Source organism: Alosa alosa, chromosome 8, assembly GCF_017589495.1.
Source record: "Alosa alosa isolate M-15738 ecotype Scorff River chromosome 8, AALO_Geno_1.1, whole genome shotgun sequence".
NCBI lineage: Eukaryota > Metazoa > Chordata > Actinopteri > Clupeiformes > Clupeidae > Alosa > Alosa alosa.
In genome coordinates, this window is record NC_063196.1 from 813,931 (window position 1) to 832,986 (window position 19,056).

General features: G+C 39.5%; 1 protein-coding gene across 1 annotated transcript in view; it reads left to right on the forward strand.

Moving 5' to 3' along the window:
• LOC125299016 (CD2-associated protein) overlaps window positions 1-19,056 on the forward strand; it is a 157,421-nt gene that overhangs the window by 125,865 nt on the left and 12,500 nt on the right. The window contains exons 15-16 of the mRNA XM_048250056.1: window positions 72-161; window positions 5,181-5,359. Coding sequence (XP_048106013.1) covers window positions 72-161; window positions 5,181-5,359 — 269 coding nt within the window. The remainder of the gene's footprint in view (window positions 1-71; window positions 162-5,180; window positions 5,360-19,056) is intronic.

A 19,056-nucleotide genomic window follows, 5' to 3' on the forward strand; every position in this document is an offset into this window, starting at 1 on the left:
ATAAAAGGTTGCTGTTAAATATTTCCGCTGTATCTTTATGTATATTTATGAATATGTATATTTTATTCCAGCCAAGCAAGGAGACAAGTGACACCAGTCTAAGGGCAGAGGAGGACGAAGTCTCTCAGTGTAATCTGACCAAGCCTTCAGACTTTGGGAAGGTAATTTAATTGTTCTTTTAACTCCGTTCGAGTTGTACAAGCTTCATTAATAAATTACTTTCAGATACACAGGAAAGATGCTAAATTCCTAGTGCTATAAGTGGGGATTTCCTGCAGCAGCCAATCAACAACCAAGTCAAGATATTATCCCACAACACCTCCAGAAGGCTCCACATCTGGCCTCCCAGACCCAACCTCCTCCAGTCATGATGGGTTCTCTACCAACAAATACGGACAGATTTTTCAGTCATTCCCCTTTGTTGCTGTAGCTGTTTATGGTCAGATCAGCAACACAGCCAAACAAACAGCAAGCCCATGATGCGGGTAGAAATACCAACAAATTCTTCATTGAATCCTCTTTGTTGCTGTATAAAATCCGATCAGGAAACCAAGTGTTTGTTCTTCATTGGCTAATGTTGCACAGTGCACCAAAACTACAAAAAAAACTGTCCCTGAAGTTAGAAACATCACAATACCTAATTTTTTTAGTATCGATAAGAATGACAGTCAGTGCTTCCCGTAGCCTATGTGTCTTTTCTCCTCACACACAGCTTTTAACCTTCAGCCGTGGTCTGCACAGCAACAAATAATAGTAGGCTAATGTTAAGTGTAGTGTAACATTAGTGTAGTTTAATGTACTGTAGTGCTCACTAGAGGGGGACACAGAAATCAATTGTCGGCTACTTGTTGCTTTCTTTAATTTGATATTCGAATATGCATTCAAACATGACGTGAAATATCCGTAGTCGAACCATAAAATAAACTATTCGGTTTTTAGTGCCATGTGTAGCGCATTTTTACAGTATATGATTAGTTTGTTTTTTATTTTATTGTTTGCCATCTCAAACGTGTTGTAGCGTTGGCCCATGACCAAATCTAGCTAATAGCCAGTAACCACAATAATGACTGGAGCCAGAACCCTCTCAATAGCCCCCCTGTTTCGAAAATGGAAGATACAGAATGGCCAGCCTGAGCGGACAATTACGTCATCAACTCATCTAAAAAGTGCTGTCTGGAAATACTTTGGGTTCTACACCGTAAAAGTAACCATTAAAGATAGTGTAGTTTGCCGACTCTGCAAAAAAACAGTTTTCTTACGCATCCAGGACATCCAATCTTCGCGCTCACCTGTCCAGTTACCATCCAAATGGCATCACACACAATCACAAGTTTGTCACCCAACAAAGCTAGATATGAATTTTTATACACGTGTCTTCATGTCATACTGGAGTCATTAAAGACAAGTGTAATAGTTTAAAATTCAATATGAAGTATTCAAATGACTAAATATTTTATTCTATTAGCATTTATGCAGATCATAAAATACTATGAATTCCAAAATATGAAATAAAACACACTACAAGTCATCATTTTCTGTGTGTGTGTGGAGAGTCAAGCAAAGACTAGGGTTGCCACTGATGTGAATGATCACACAGTATTCAATATTACTGATGGCGTCAAGGCGGTGGGGGCTCCCAAATCAAATCAATACTGTCATTCCCCCGTCCATGCTCTAACAACAGTTCAGACACCGAATGTATATGGAGAGCAATAAAAAGGTGACCTTGAAATTGTGGCGTTAAAGGCGGCATGATGAAAAATTCGGGTGCACCTAAATTTTGCGCTGGTGCACCCTGCGCTGGCAGAGGAGCTGAACATCATCTTTGCCTGCTTCAAGGTCACAGCACCAGAGACATCACAGTGTCAACACGAGGAAGGCGGCTGGTTCTGATGGTGTTCTGGGACGCGTGCTGAAGGACAGTGCAGATCAGCTGGCTGGAATCTTCACAAAGATCTTCAACCAGTCCCTGGCACAGTCCACTGTCCCACCCTGCCTGAAATCCTCAACTATAGTCCCCCTGCCCAAGAAACCTCACATCTCTAGCCTCAACGACTACTGACCAGTGGCACTCACCCCAGTGATGATGAAGTGCTTAGAGAAACTGGTCCGTAGTCACATCACAGCAGCCCTGCCCCGCAGCCTTGACCCCCACCACTTTGCCTACAGAGCGAATCGATCCGAACCGAACCGAAAGGATGCCATAGCCATAGCACTCCATACTGCACTATCACACCTGAAGCAGCAAGGGAGCTATGTGCAGATTGTCTTTTAAGGATTATAGCTCTGCATTCAACACCATCCTCCCTCACAAACTGGTAGTCAAACTGTGGGACGTGGGGCTTCCACACACCATCTGCATGTGGATCAATCTCTGACCGCAGACAGGGTCAGAGAGGGCCACCACACATCTACGGCCCTAAGCCTCAGTACCGGCTCTCCTCAGGGCTGTGTGCTGAGTCCCTTGCTCTACTCCCTCTACACACACGACTGCTCCCCTGTCCATCACAGCAACACCATGGTGAGGGTGGCAGACTTCCGCTTCCTGGGAGTCCACATCGAGGACTCGAGGATTAAGGCTTCATCAGGTGTAAAAAAGCAGTCTTAGTGAGTGATTTGATATGAGGATCAAATCTAAGGGTGGAGTCAAGCTGAATGCCAAGGTTTTTAACAACAGGGGGACGAAAAGTTGATAAGTTATTTAATAATATATCATTCAACTTAACATCAATGGCTCTAGCACAGGGGTGGGCAAACTGCGGCCCGTGGCCCGCCAAGCACTTTCATCCGGCCCGCCGAGCATTTCATTTGGTTATCAGGCTGCTCGCTATTTTTTTCCTGCGATAGAGACGACGGTTGGTTAGCTTTACTGCAAACTGCTTTTCACTCTCCTTAGAGAACGTTTACAATGTCAATGGAAAAACATCATGTTAAATAGAGATAACATCATGTTAAACTAAGTTAACTCTTAGTTATCTCCTTTGCAGCAGATCTAACGTGAACATTATGCGATCCATTTAATTGGGAACGCGTCTGCACTCACGAGAGGGAGAGAGAGCCGCAGGTTCCAGCTGGCTTGTCATTGTTTATAATTGATATCTCCTTCTTATAAGAAACTTTTAAAAGGAAATCATGAAGGCAACAGTAGTTCCCACTACTGACCATTTAAAAACTGTGAGAGGGCCCAGCCGTAGGTACAGCACTAGCCACAGCGGAGCAGGCAGAAGATCATTGAGAAATAAGCGTGAATTAAAACGACCGTGCACAGTTTATACATGTGTTAAACAGCATAAAATTAGCAGTATTTTTTAGCAATTAATATTTTTTTTTTATGTGTGTGTCGTGCCCACCCCTGCTCTAGCACCTGTTATTGTGAAGCAGAAGCATCTGGTGCACTTGAACTCGACATATCGATTGATGGGTGTAGATTGTCTGACTCGAGCCTTAGTCCATGACATGTTTCAGGTTGGAAAAATTACACCGAGAGCAGAAGTAGAAGTTTTGAAAGCGAGAACGAGCAGAAGACAGAACCGGTGAGCGGCCCGATGCGGAGGGCCGATGTCTATTTGTTTGTTACAAATAAAACTCCAGCAGTTCATAACTAGCCAATTGTAGCTTATTTTAAAATGAAAACATGGGTAAATCATCATAAATTTCAATGATTTGGCTATGACTTGACTTGACTTGCTTGACCCAAGCTATGACTTGACTTGACTTGCTTGACTGTCACAAAAAATGACTTGGACTTCCTTGAGACTTGAAGGTTAAGACTTGAGACTTGCTTGTGACTTGCACATGTGTGACTTACTCCCACCTCTGTAGTAATGTGAGTTGAAAAGGACGGCCAAACGACATATATGGGATTAAGGCAACACCGATACACAGATTAATACTGTAGCTTTCAATCTTGATTATGCTTTCTGTAATTATGTTAGATTAGATTAAATTCTATCCTCCCAGCTCTCCCCTATTTTAAGCAAAGGGTTAACTTACTACTTAGCAAACCATAACGAAACAGTGCTCCACCACCACATCTGTAGATTAAAGCTACACTGCTAACTCATTGTAAGTAAGATAAACAAGGATGTTTATTGTTCTCAGCATTGCCAGCATTGTGTATGATATGATTGTCACTTGGAGAAGATTTATGGATAACGAACATTAGTATAGTTAGCTAACCGCTGCTAACGTGCTAGCATCATCATGTCAGAAAAGCACAGGGCTAGTGTAACATTTATTCACCATAAATTAATAAAGTTGAAGTGGCTCTGCAATGTAGGCTATGTTTCTGTTTATTTGTAGTACCATGTTCCTAAAACAACATGACCCAGTGTCCTTGTAGTATGCATGCAAGTCTATCTAGCACAGCTAATATTAAAGGGACACCAGGCAAGCCTGATGCTTTTTCTCTACGAAACTCCCCCTCGCTCGGTCTGAAGCTCTTTTCCTTTTCTTTGCGTCTTCCGTCAAGGGTTTTCGCTGCTTCTTCGCCGGCTCTGCCATTATACACACATTTGCAACAATCTCTAGCGTTTTGTTAGCCTGCCTCTTGGCTGTAAACTGATCCTGCTTCGGTTGGCGGGTAGGATACACCGAACTTGCAAGTGGGATGTTCTTCCTACAGGCAGTAGGGGCGGGCGAGAGAGCCTTCATTCGCCCCGAAATGAGTCATTTAACCATATACCGACTTACGAAGATGATTAATTAACACGAAAACGTTGCCTGGTGTGTTTCCATGTCATACTGGAGTCTTTCGACGGCTCCTAAATTAAATCAGGTCTGTGGCTCTCCAAAAGAGCTTCTTTGGATGTAACTTTTACAGACAGACATACAGCTAGAATCTACCTATCATTGAAGTTCTAGTTAACTCCGACTGAGGTTGTCGGATTAGCAATGGGGGGGGCGGGACTTAGCGAATTCTCAATTAAGCTATGTGGCTACAACAGAAGTTTTTTTTTTTATATGATATTTCTAGTGGGTTTTTTTTTTTCAGGAATTTCAGATCTTCATGCTATTTGATACGCATATAACCCATAAGACTCTTACATGCATTAATCATAATTCAATGCTTTTCTAATCTTTTTGCTTTTCTAAACATTTTGGACTGAGCTGTAAAATCAGGAATAGTTTGTAAGTAATGTCACCATATTCTGTCTTTGATCTTTGTCATTCACAATCAGCTACTGGTTTCAACTGCCTCATCAGGCTTGAACAGTAAAGTCAACACTACAATGCCAACCTCGCCTGAAACCAAATCCAAAGCTGGGAGGGAGAAGGAGAAAGTCATGGAACTGGATGAGCTTCGGACTCAGATGAAGGAGGTCCTGTTGACTGTAGAGTTACTGAAGACTCAGCAAATGTAAGAAACACATCCAAGGTCACAACTGTGTGTGTGTGCAATGGTAATGAACAATTACTTAGTTTTCCACAGTTGCTTTGGTGTATTTCTCAAATCATAATGAAGATTTGCACAGCAGATTGTGCATTTCTCAAAACAATTAGTGCAAACTGCACCACATAGTGGATAACCTGCAAAAGTCATGATACCATTGTTTATGTCAAGATAGTCAAACTGTTTTGTCCTGTTCGTATTTTCTAATGAACAATGTGCAAGGCAGCACTATTTTCTATTTCAATCAAAACTACAAAGTTATTAGTATCATTATTGTGTGTGGAAGGGCTTGATTGCAAGACACTGGATATGTTTTAAAGTTTTTTTCTGTTGATAGACATTGTGACGGTATAAAGGAAACAAAAGCTTTTGTTTCCTTTACAGCATTGTTATGAAAAATGGCCAATATACAGCAAAACACCCCTTGGTCAGAGCTTTGCGACACTGTACATCTTTCTATACATCCTGACGTTCCTGTCTGTCAGGGCACATATATTTGTATATGCTAGACAGACCATGATAACTAGTTATGACAACTAGCTCAACACATTTGCATGTAATGACACAAGCGATGAAATAAGGCCAATTTGTTTTATGGGGTAGGACTATTATTCAGCAGGCAAGACATTAAAAAAAACATTAAAAGATAAAAAAAAAAACAATAAGAGTATGAGTATTTACATTTGTGTACTTGCCGATACCGAGTACCAATACCAATATTTCTACCACAAAATGACTAGCATAAAATTGCAATGAATTTTCTTCTCTGCTCTGATTGTTACAATAAGCCTAAAATAAATATAAATAACTAGACTGCATTTCCGGTGGGAATTGCGAAAGTGTGCTTGCCCTGGTCCGGTCACCAACGTGAGCAGACAGTGGCATACGCTATGCTGAACCTGGCTTGATCCAGATATTGTAACAGTGCCTTTCAGTGTTGGAGCAGTGGCAATATCTCAAAAGCTCTAGGAGAGGGCTATTCAACTATTGGCTTGCGGGTTGAATGCGGTTTGTTGGATTTTACCTTTGGCCTGCCTTCGAATTTACAGTGGGCAGTGCTTCGACTTGGCCAGCTTCACTCGCGGTCCGCGCATGGGATCACGCGGTATCACGCGGCTTTAATTTGTATTTTTCCAGTGAGACGCTGCAACAACCCAAACAACCGGTAGATGGCTCAAGTGAGCAGGGTGTCTCGTAAAAAGAAATGGAACCTGGAAAACCCTACACAGACTTCACTACAGACTTTAGCAGACTGGTTTAGAAATAATTTAATAGCCAGAAATATGCCTGCCCTGCCCTAATAAAGAAATATTTGGTTAACTGCAAGTGAATCCCGTTTGCAGTCCGTGAAGAAACGCAGGACAAATTAAACATTCTGGTTTTCTCCGAAAGTGCAACGATGATAGACAGACATCATTTGGACAAAATATAGAGCATATTAACCTCCTTTGCTCAGCCAAATTCCTTCCTGTTACGTCCTGTTATCCGCGAGTTACAGGCGATAAACGATTTTTGATGGTCACAAGTTTACTTCATTAGCGTTTTTTTTTTTTATTATTATTATTATTATTATTATTATTATTAAAGAGTTATTTTCATTTAAAGGTTTGACTTCGTGCTTATTCAGTAGAGCATTTAGTGCTCTCCCCAATCCCAGACGTTCACATTGCATGTTTGTTTGTAATGGATGCAACCGCGAGATAGGCTATGCATTTGATGGCAATGAGTTGTTAACAGACATGAACCAAGACAGATAGCCCAGCAGCAATCTAGGGACTGTTCGTTATTTATTGAAGGGGCCACCGGAGGAATTTTGAGTGCTTCAGTCAAAAGTTGCATGACCCTCTCTTGCCTGCTAGAAATTGTTCAATGACCCTCCGACAGAATTGTTAAAAAAGACATGACCCTCCCCTGCCAATTGCTGTCTTCCGACCGCGCCACAGCCACACACTGTGATAACGTTCTTAAATCAATCTTTCCCGTGAGCTTGCATGCTACCAGTCCTTCCTTTTCAAATGTGTTGCGCCTGTTTGCACAATTTCACAAATAATCATATGTGATTAATAATATGACAAATAATCCCTGTGCACCGGGACCGAAACAATGCATGCCAACTTTTTCCGTGTTTATCACGTATTTTATCTTTCCCCCGCTGTCTTGCCGTTTTAATGTTTTCCCGTAGAATATCCCATATTTTAATACTCTCATAACAGCCCTTCCATCGGGCCTACCATAACTTACCAACTCTGTACTGTAGACCCTATCTGGCTATTTATATTATCTGTGAAATAAGCAAATGTATTTGTTCAACTTTATGAAGCAGAATTAACGCATAGGCTACTTGGAACATACATTTGACAAAGGACAGATGTATGTTGCTAGTGACAAAATATTAACATTCAGTGTTTTACGATGTCTTTGTCATGGGGAAGTGTTTTTCCCCATGCATTTATTCTAGGTTACTGTCAGTGACTGCCGTGAGAGAAGCGGGTTCTGTTTCGTTCATGTCAGTGACTGGCCAGAGAGGGTCTGTGTTGTGTTGCGTTGCGTTAATTTATTTTCATTGGGCATGCCGTGTCGTGCCGTCCACAGCTCTTCAGTTCTGACAAAGCCAAAATTACTCCTTTTGAAACAATGAGTGCAGGAAGCGCGTTTGTATGGTTATATAGCTTGATTTGGGTCCCAAGCAGCTTTCAGCCATAAGGATACTTTGAGAACTATTTCGGCATAGCCTATAAAGCATTTTAATTAAATGGAATGTTAGTTGTAAACAAACGAGCTACTTGGTGAGGCTTGGCCTCACAAATGCGCTTCGTGCCTTAGATGGCAGGAAAAAAATCTTCCGCGATAGGCCTATTAACTAACCACCCGATTCCGTTGGCTGGGGAAGGGGATCAGACATTTGTGCCCAGTTAATCCGGCCCTGCCCCCAACAAATCACACCTTCCCACCTCTGACAGCTTAAAAGAAGTCAAGAGGACTCCTTACTCACAGACCTATTCACAAACCTGCAGCATTCTGCCGTGTTTTGAAATCATGCAGCTACAGGAGCTTCCAATCGTGAGGAAGCAATTTTGCATTGTAGGCATAACTAACATGCAATAACGCCACCAACAACAACCAAAACTAGGCTAATCATTGTCAACATGTAAATTAAATGTAACATTATTGTGAATCAAATTAAAATGTTCTATTTTGCAAACGTAAGCATAGTAACAGAATAATTTGATAATGTTACAAAGATGCTACATCAATCCGTATGTTTCATTAGGCTACTAGACTATATGTTTTGCCTTGATTCATTTAGGCTAGGCCTTTTTATTCAGCCTAACTGGCGAATTTAGGAGCAACTCCTTAAATAATGGGCGTGCCACTCCTAACTTTAGGACTCCTAATTTTTTCCACAAAAAGTAATTCACGAAGAATTTTAGAACTAAAAGTAGCACCTAAGTCTGGGACAGCTTAAGTCGAGAGGACTCCTAACTCACTAAGACCTATTCATAAACAGTTTTTTTGTGGCATTTTACGTTCCGATGTTTTGAAATGCGTAGCCTATGCTCAATCGCGAGGGAACAATTTTGCATTCATAAAAGGGATGCAATAACGCCACCAACAACAACCAAAACTACTCATTGTTAACATGTAAATGAAATGTGAATCAAATTAAAATGTTCTCCTCTTTGCAAACGTAGCCTAGGCATATGGTGACAGATTAATTTAATAATGTTGCAAAGGTAGGCTACTGCATCAATCCATAGGCCTATGTTTCATTAGGCTACTAGGCTATTTGTTTTGCCTTACTCTTTATTCATTTAGGCTAGGCCTTTTTATTCAGTTATTAATCATCTTCCGTCCCTTCGCACTACTTGTGTAGCGCCGCGATTCTCCGACCTGTCACCGGTCACTCATCATCGGAAAAGAGGTGTTTGTAATTCCCGCGTTACAATCGTCAGACAATCAAGGTGGTCACTTCAGTCAAGCTCGTGCATGTGTAATGATGTAATCCATAGCAACGAAGAATCACTCCTAGTTTAGGAGTTGTCTGAAAGGCTTTGTGAATAACTTTTAAGAGAAAACTCCAAGCTAAAATCTTTAAGTGCGATTTAGAAGGAGCCTACTCCTAGTAGTAAGATAAAAGCCTTTGTGAATAGCCTACGGCCCCAGTTATTCATCATCTTCCGTCCTTGTGTAGCCTTGCGCATTCTGAGACCTGTCACCTGTCACTCATCATCATAAGGGAGGTGTTTGGAATCATGCCCGCGTTACAATCATCAATAATCAGCCAATCAAGGTGGTCACGCTTGCCCATTTACCCAAATTAATGGTCGAATATTACTGATGATCATTGTTATTTAAGAACATGCAGTGTGCGTAGGGTACCAAAACATCTTGCTCGTAAAAAGCATCATAACGCATTCTGGCGGGTCTGTTATTTACTGTAGGCTGCGCAAAACCACAGGCCTTTAGCCTATTTTGGGCAAGTCTGCATTCATTCATTAATTCATTCATTCATTCAACCTTTATTTATTCTCGGAGGGTCATTGAGGGAAGCCCTCATTTTCAATGAAGCCGAGATTACAGGCGCCAAGCAAAGCTCCACAAACAAGACAACATTCGAGGCCTTATGTTGAAGAATTGTATATAAAGCCTGCGCTAACAGTAATCCTCCTGCCCTGATAGGCCTACCACAGCTGTGGATAGTGTGGAATGTTCAAGTAATAACACAATCCAATGTGTGTCTCAATTGTCTCCAGCTGACCACCTCACACATTTCTCTAGATTTTTGCAACGAACTTACATGACACAATGCCATAAAATATGCCAGTTTTAGGACACAGAATAATGTTTGTAATGATACCAGGTAGGCCTACGTTTAACAGTAACAAGTGTAATGAGCTATTCATTGTCGAAGGGTGAAATTGTCGAAGGTGAAATTCTTACTTTGGAAAACAAACATTTGCCGATATCATTGCCGATCATCAGAATATTGCAACAGATTCTGTGTGTTCTGGACTGCAGGTAACTTGTTAAACCAGTGGTTCTCAAACTTTTATTTCATTCCCCACTTTGATCAAGGGGCATGACTGATGATAGTGGAGATAACGTGTTATCCCAGGCTTTTTGCAAGTCAGCATCTTCGACGGTAGTCTATTAAAAATATAAGTTTTCGATGTCCCAAACGGAGAGCCATACTTTATTGTTTTTTAACGATCTCTATGCTACTCACAAAAATGTAGGCATGGGGACATGATGAAGTAGGCTATCCAACTGTCCTGTGTTAAATTATTGTGATTACGAGCCAGTGGTTTTCAAACATTATCGCATTGACTTCGGACATCTAACTAAATGCAACAGGCTCATATCGTCCTAGCATTAAGCAAAATGAGGACCAGTGTTTTGTCAAATTTGCAAATAGCTATTAGTTTTAACAATTTTTTATGATGGTATGAAGTGCTTTTTGTATAGGCTACTATCTTAATCTTGGAATATGGGGAGGGAAGTGGCGTCTGCAGTCAGCCAAATATGAATGTAATTCTGCGGCATAAGCAGATGTATTTGTTTATTGTACAGAAAAATAAAAAATGACATGTCAAGCAGTCAATTGACTACATTGCAGTCAAGAAGTAGGGCAAATTAAGACACTGTTTTGATTTGCGTGGTTTACAATTACCCCAACACTGACAATAACATAGACAGCAAATTAAGATATTTTTTTCGTTTTGTGGGCGGCACCGGTAGGCTATCAAAAGCAGATTTCGATTTTTGCTACCACCGTGTAGTCAAGCCTTAAGCCATACCCAAGTAGCCTTAATCGAGGTAATGTTTAATTACGATTTATTTTGTTATTGAATTCGTAGGCTGGGATTCCTCTCTGTAACAATTACCACACACAGTGGCTGAAAGTGGTACTAAAGCTTCACGTAGCTTCACGCCGCGTAATGCGCGACTGAAGTGGCCATTTGAAAGCGATGCCCACTGTAGCTTCTATAACTGAGATCAAATCAATAAAATAAAATGACAGCAGTGATTGGCTGCAAAAATAAATAATGTCACGCGTCTTGCGTTTCTCAAACTGGGCTATCAGGTAACCTACAGAGGAATTGAAATTATGAAATATGACCAAGGCATTAAAAAGCTGCTTGTTTGTCAAGATACTTTTTCACTGATTTATTTTAAAAAATATGAGCTATGAGTGTGAATGTTATATATTCCATCCGACAAATTATGTTTTACTGGTTTATTTGACAAATAATCTATATGGATTTGCTCTATAAAGACCTTATGTCTGTTTGGGATTGTTTTGTGAGCCTGGGGTTGTTTTGAGAGCCTATATAAATCAACTGTATACTACTGTCTACATTGCACTATATTTCTTGACCTGTCTCTGTATATTTCATCACCTATCTATACTTTGCCTCACATTGCAACACAGCTCAGATCTTTGGTTGCTATGAAGGCCAATCGTTCTAAATGGATGGTTGCTATGGCCAAAGGCCAGTTCTATCTCTGCCGTTGTCAATCGGGCATATCGTAGAATTCTGATTAACCTTATTTTATTTGAAACATCTCTATTTTACTTAGCCCACTTCCATACAGTGCGTCCCATTAAGAAGTTACTTCATTCGCGCTTACCGTGATTCACACAGCAGCATTATTAAATTAATCTGTCACCATATGCCTATGCCTACATTTGCAAAGAAAACATTTTAATTTCATTCATATGAAACGTTACATTTAATGTACATGTTGACAATGAGTAGGCTAGTTTTGGTTGTTGGTGGTGTTATTGCATCCCTTAGTTATGCCTACAATGCAAGCTCCCTCGCGATTGGAAGCTCCTGTACACAATAGTAGACGCATTTCAAAACATCGCGTTAGGAGTTAGGAGTCCTCGCCACTTCTTTTAAGCTGTCACAGACTTAGGTGCTACTTTTAGGGCTAAAGTGCTAAATAGCAGTCCTAAAGTTATAAGGGGCCTAGGGTTACGAAAGTGCAAGCATCTCATATCAAATGACCATGGCATTACGCTAAACAACATAAATCCCAATTAGCAACATACATATATATGTATACAACATCCCTATAGCTAGCCACACAAGAAATTAATGATACTAAATCTCTGCTTAGCATGCTTCTCCGCTTAGCATGCTTCTCCGCTTAGCATTCTAATAACAGAAGGGGCACATTTATGTTGACCACTACAACATGACTCATTATGTCTGTAACTCTATAAAACACTTACTTTCATAAAGGAAGCACATCATCCAGCACATACACATGGAAACCGATATTTTAGGTACTTGGCCACAAACTCAAAACGTGTCTCTCTGAAGCTCTGTTCTAGAATCTTTGCTCTGAACGCTGCGTTGCTAGGCAACATCAAATAAACGAAATGAGTGTCTTTTCAAGGTATTAAAAGTGTACGTGTAATTACGAATGGATGTGTGTGGTTTGCACTTAGAATAAACAAGAAATAACATTTCCAATAATTTCCCATGATAAATTACATAATATTTGCACCTTCCTTACTTGTGAAGCTCACACTGTATTTCAAGTACACTAGTTAAATGTAATACAACGTTGCCACCTAACGTTCATATGTAGGCTATTTAACATTAACGTGATATTGCTTGCTTATTCTTTCGTCAACTCCATGCTTTTAGGAAAACAATCTTTTTATCATAGTTCCCTCTTCAATGAGCGATTACCGGCTCGTTTTTGTAACAGAGATAGTTGTTTATTGTCCCTAGGTTTACAGAAACACCTATTCATATTAATACGTAGCCTATGGAGTGCTGCCGACCACTGTTCATTACGGCTCAGAATGCCTTGCATGTCTTTACAACAAAACAACACAGTAAAACCTAAATGCCTGTAAACATATGCATTTGCATACTTGTAACATTTTTAATAATACTCTCTCATCATGATATTTAACAATAATGAAAAATTTAATTTGAATACCGTCAATGTGAAAATAACTGTACTACGTCAGCAATAAATAGCTAATGTTCTCCTTACCATTTCAGTTCTTAAGTCTATACTATCCCATGGCAGAGCAAGGATTTCATGATTGGGCAAGGTTGCCCGGAGACATTGTGGCTGCCCAGAGACATTGTGCATACTTGAAGGCATTGTGATAGATGTACCAGTACAACTGCAAATGTGGAAGGTGATAGTTACCAAATACGGGTGGGTGGTTTGCCAAATGCTGGAAACTTTTGGTATGTTTTTTTTTTTTTTTTTTTTTTGGCTTATGCACCCTCACATTGGAGTTCAAATACAAAATTTGGTATCGATATATGACAGTGTTCCTGAGATATGGATCGACTTCCTGTTTGAGCTTCTACCGATTTCTTTTTTGTGACGACAGCAACTTTGAAAATCAAAAAATCCTTCTGGTAACTTTTTTGTGAGGCTTGGTCCAAGGATAATGTCACGCAAGTTTTAGCGCTCGGACCTGTGAAAATTTAGTTTTGCTTTCTGTTCAATCCAATATAGCGGACGAACAACACGCCCACCTGACGTCATCTTCGCGAGCACCGGTACTGACCGGACGTTTTAAAGTTGGAACGGTGTCTCTGTCGCAAAGGGCCTAGGCACTAGAGCTGACAAAAAATTAGGGAGACGGGAAAAATAAAACTTAAGAAGAACAATAAGTGTGCTGCTTTGCAAGCACACTTAATAATGAGTATCAAATAAAATATATAATAGCAGGCTATTTCAAACAAAAAATAAACAAACAATTCTGTTTAAAACAAGCCTCCACACTGGCACTGTGTCCATATCTTAATTAAACAAATGATTAACTATTATTATTGTATATGCTCATATAGAAGACAAAAGTTCATGGGGCACTATCCTTGTTTTGAGATAAATGTCTTTTATTTGCGATGTCTTGGATAAGTATTTAATTACCCACAATCCTAAACAATCCCACAATCTCACAGTGATGCCTCTGATTGGTGGAAAGTCCGTTATGGTAAAGTTTGAATCTTTCTCACTCGAAAATCGCTGGCCAAGATGGCGGAGTCTTACTGCCTATGGCGAAAATCTTAATGTGATTAAAAACTTTCTAGACGTTGGTAGACATTGGTACTTGTATCAACAATGCAGCTAACATTAGCCTACATGCAGCAACACAGGTATGAAATATATTATGTTTTAGTGAGTGTCCAAAATTTTAACCACTTTAAATCGGGTCACATTATTGACTGTTGTGTGTCCGAGAGTCAGCTTGTTGGTTTTGTAAGGGCCAGCATGAGGGACAAGACCTACAAAGTTGTGAGTTTTGCAGGGAGGTTGGTAATGCTAGTTAACATTAGTTAGGCTACTGTAGCCTTCATACTGTATGAGTCATATCAATAATTAACCTAGGAATATTTTTTCGTGCATTTATTGAACATTTTGTGTAATAATTCACGGCAAGTTAACCATATACCGAAGATGATTAATTAACATGAAAACGTTGCCTGGTGTCCCTTTAAAAAAACTAAATATGGTGGTCCAAGAGCAGACCATGCACTGGTCCATGCATCAGCCCGACTGAGCGGTGATCGCAGTCAGGTACGAAGCACTGCACCATGTTGCTAACGTTAACGTTAACCGCTTTCACACACAAACTATATAAAATACACAATGATAAATATAAAATTCAATACCAAAACACAATTATTTACATGATTACTCCTGAAATAACTGCTATTAACTGCACATTCACAATATAAAAACCACTGCTTGGAGGAAAAGGTTTGCGTGCTGTTGTCGGTTGGAAGTTGTTTAAATGGCAATTTGCGCTGGTTGTGCCTTGCTATATATATTATTTAGTGAGGCGCTGTGGTTTATGGGTTGAGTAGTTCCTTCGCCCGGAAATGAAAATATGGACACAGTCTTGGACCTTTGACTTTTTTTCAATTTCTCTTCGTTTTTTCACTCGAAATAATATGTTGTACGCTTATGAGTTACGCCGTAGCTGGTTAGCCTAAGACATGCTCTAAAACTCTTTAGATAGGGATATTTCCAAAATGTCAATGGGAGAAATGAATGAGACACTTACTTCCGGCACCTAAGCTCTCTCGGAGGAGGGACGGGATTCTGAAGCTCTATATGGGCCCAGTATCGGCCCGATCCCTGATGCCTGTATCGCTATTGGGCCATCACTAGTTAAAAGTAAATAAGAATTGAATTAACAGCTTTAAAAAAATACAATAAAGATGCAATACAAGATCAAAAAATGGTAAAAGAAAGAGTGTAAGAAAATACAGGATTAAAGCAATAAACCTTTTAATAAAAAATAATTGCAAATAAGTTAAAATAAACTAAGAAACAATAAAAACAATAAAACAAACAATCAAAAATTAACTAAAAGTGGTAAAAAGGCAAAGACTGATATTAAAGGAAGAATGCAGTTAGTCAAATCGGGGAAAGTCACTGTAAAGAGTTTTGTCTTGAGCTAAGATTTAAAACGGGCAACAGTCGGCAGATTTTATGTCATCTGGAAGATTGTTCCACAGCTGAACCGCATAGTAGCCAAAAGCAACTTGTTTGGTCCTGGCAGGGAGCTTTTTAACAGGGATTTTTCCTTAGATCTTAGAGGCCTGGGGTATGTAAGGGATAATGTATAGAGCGCCCGGTCATTATCGGAAATAGGTCCCGACAGGGCGAGCCGGTATTTTCCCGCCTGAAGGGACCTATTTCCGATAATGACCGGGCGCTTCTATACTTTATCCCTTACATATTCCCTATACATTATCCCGCTTATTACACGGCTACTTGCCAAAACGAAACAATAAACTCCCCCACGATATGACTCTTTAGCCTACATAGTCTAGGCTATAGCCTATTTGTTACCATTTCATCAAAATAATTATGTGGAAATGCATGAATTCTAGTTGCTTCCAGTAGCAGCAACTGGAATCCATGCATTTCCATGGAATTATTTTTGGAATCTGATCCCTTATCATACCTGTTCATATGTACTCGTCGCTCAACTTATCGTGACTAAATTCAAGATGGCGGCGAACGGGAAACTTCCTGAAGGTACTTTCTGTATAAATCGTATTGTAAATAAACTACCAGTGCTTTTTCAAAGTTCTCAATGTCTCGTTTTAAATGTCAGGGCCCTTGGAAGTCTACCAATGAAGTGTGGAGCTACTTTGAGCCTCGTAAATGGTGTAAAACAGTGATTTATTTGCATGGCTAGGCCGATGCCCGAGGCACCCCCATCGAAAACCTGTTGGTAGCATCGGCTAACTAGCGCCAGATTTCGGAGTGCAGAGGACAAGCCGAGATGAGCTATGAGACAAAAGTTCACACTCAGTATCATGTTTCAACACACTTTAGGTCAATATCACACCGAACTTCTCCTTTAAAACATGGGCATAGGTTTAGATGGGGACACTGGTGACTAGTCATCATCAATATTTTGAGATGACTAAATTGTCACCACCAATATTTTAGCGAACTTTGTGGTGTTTGGACCGATTCTGACGGTCAGGTCGACAGTTAAAGAAACGCTGTCATTTGATTGGCTGAAACCAAAGGGGGGTCATCTGACAAGCATGTGAGAGTGTCAAAGCATAGGTTACTTCACTTTGTGGTGGAACTGGTAGACAAGCGAGCAAGTGTGTCGGGTAGGCTAAGTTATAAAACCGTGACACTAAAAGTTCAATTCTGTATATAACTGGAAGCCATTGCAGGGATTTGAGAATGGGTGTCATTAGGTCTGTTTTCTTAGCTTTTGTAAAAACCCTTGCGGCTGCATTTTGATAGTGCAATGCCTCCAGTGTAAAAATACTACACTCACCTTAAAGCTTGTGTATAATGTAATCTTACAGAATTTAAATATAAAATGTGAAAATGAATGTTCGTTACACTAGTGGTGGATGCATATCAGAAAGGAATTCCCAATACACCCAGGATATAGTGAAATATAATAATGAAACATTTATTTAATAATAATAGTAAAAGTGATTTATATTAACCCTTTCATGCACACATTATGAAAAAAAATGTCTAGATTTTTTTAATATTGATTTTATTACTCTATATGAGCCTAAAACTGAAAATCATTTAGAAATTTTAAAAAATATGATTTTATATAGAAGTTATTTTACTGTCCACGTATGTGGACAGTAGAGCCCGACCGATTTATCGGCCGATATTAGGCATTTTCCAAACTATCGGCATCGGCATTTATAATGGCCGATAAATGAATATTTTAAAAATAAAATAAAAACGGATGAAACACCCTTCAACCATGTCATGAGTGTTGGCGTTGTATAGTTTGTCCACCAGAGGGCACTCTACACCATCCCTGCTGGCAACACTCATGTATAACGCGCCACACATCCTGCAACCTGCTGATCCAGCCAGAGTCGGGCAGAGAGAACCAGTTATCCGCGAGTGAGATCATCAGTGAAGTGTGTTCATGGTGATTTGGTCACGAGACATACATTGCTTGAATTAACAATTAAAAGAACATCCCCATCAATTCTCTTAACTCAAATAAGCATGACAAAATTCGTGAAAACAATGTACAGTTTTGCTGCTGTTAAATAAGTCGAGAGTGAAGCGGAATTAGCTAGTAATTACGTTACATTGTTACAGTGTAGTTGACTGTGTCCTTTTAACTTTTGACAATGTGACTGAAGATGTATTTCTTTAATAGCGTGACAGTTATAGCAGTGAGACGTATCATCTCTCCCCGGCCTGTTATTTTGAAAGCGTATGTTTTACAATTTGCAGTATGATGTTATCCATTGCTAAATTATGGCTCATCATAGACTAGCTAACCACAAAGCTAGCTAATGCCATGAATATCAGTGGAAGACCGCTAACGTTAACATTAATGAGCTTGGAAACCACAACGAACTTATTCTGCTTAAATAAAGTAATGATTACGATTTATAACTAGTATATCTGTAGTTACAGTCCCTGCATTGTAAAATGTAAGTTAGACGTGCGAGGAGTGAACATTTAGACATAGAGAAAAAGTATCAAACGTAGCTTGTGCAAAACATAGCTTGTGCATAAAAGTTAGCTTTTCTTTTACACGCAGTGTGAAATCCAATGATCAAATGTCGTTTCAGACTGTCGTTCAGCCGCAGCATTAACGAAGTTACATGGAATTAGATCACTAAATAGTAGGTTTTAGAAGGCAGGCAGCAACTGATGATTGAAAATGGTTTAATGTAGCTTGATGGAAATAATTTTAAAAGTGCAGGTAAAGGGATAAGCAAGCTGACATTGTAATTATAAGGTAGCTTATAAGGCAATAGGGACTAATTATTACACACGCACACTCAAACTTTGAGGAGTGACCTTTATCTTGTTTAATGATAATACAAATGATGATGATAGTAATAATGTCATCATTATTTTTTGTAATTTATAAGTCTTAGTTCAAGTTAAATATTTATGAAGCTTACCAAGTCTTAATAGGCCTACTGGTAACTTTGATTTGGTTGTTGTTGTTATTGTGTTTTTGTTCAAAAGACTAAGTTTCAAAAAATAATAAAGAGTAATGACAGAAAATATGGACCATTATGTGACTTTAATGCAAAAAAACAACAGTTTTTTCAAGTACATCATAACAGTAATGATTTTAATGGCACAGAAGGATATTCTGATTCTAAAAAGAGTTATTTATAACAGTATTTGAT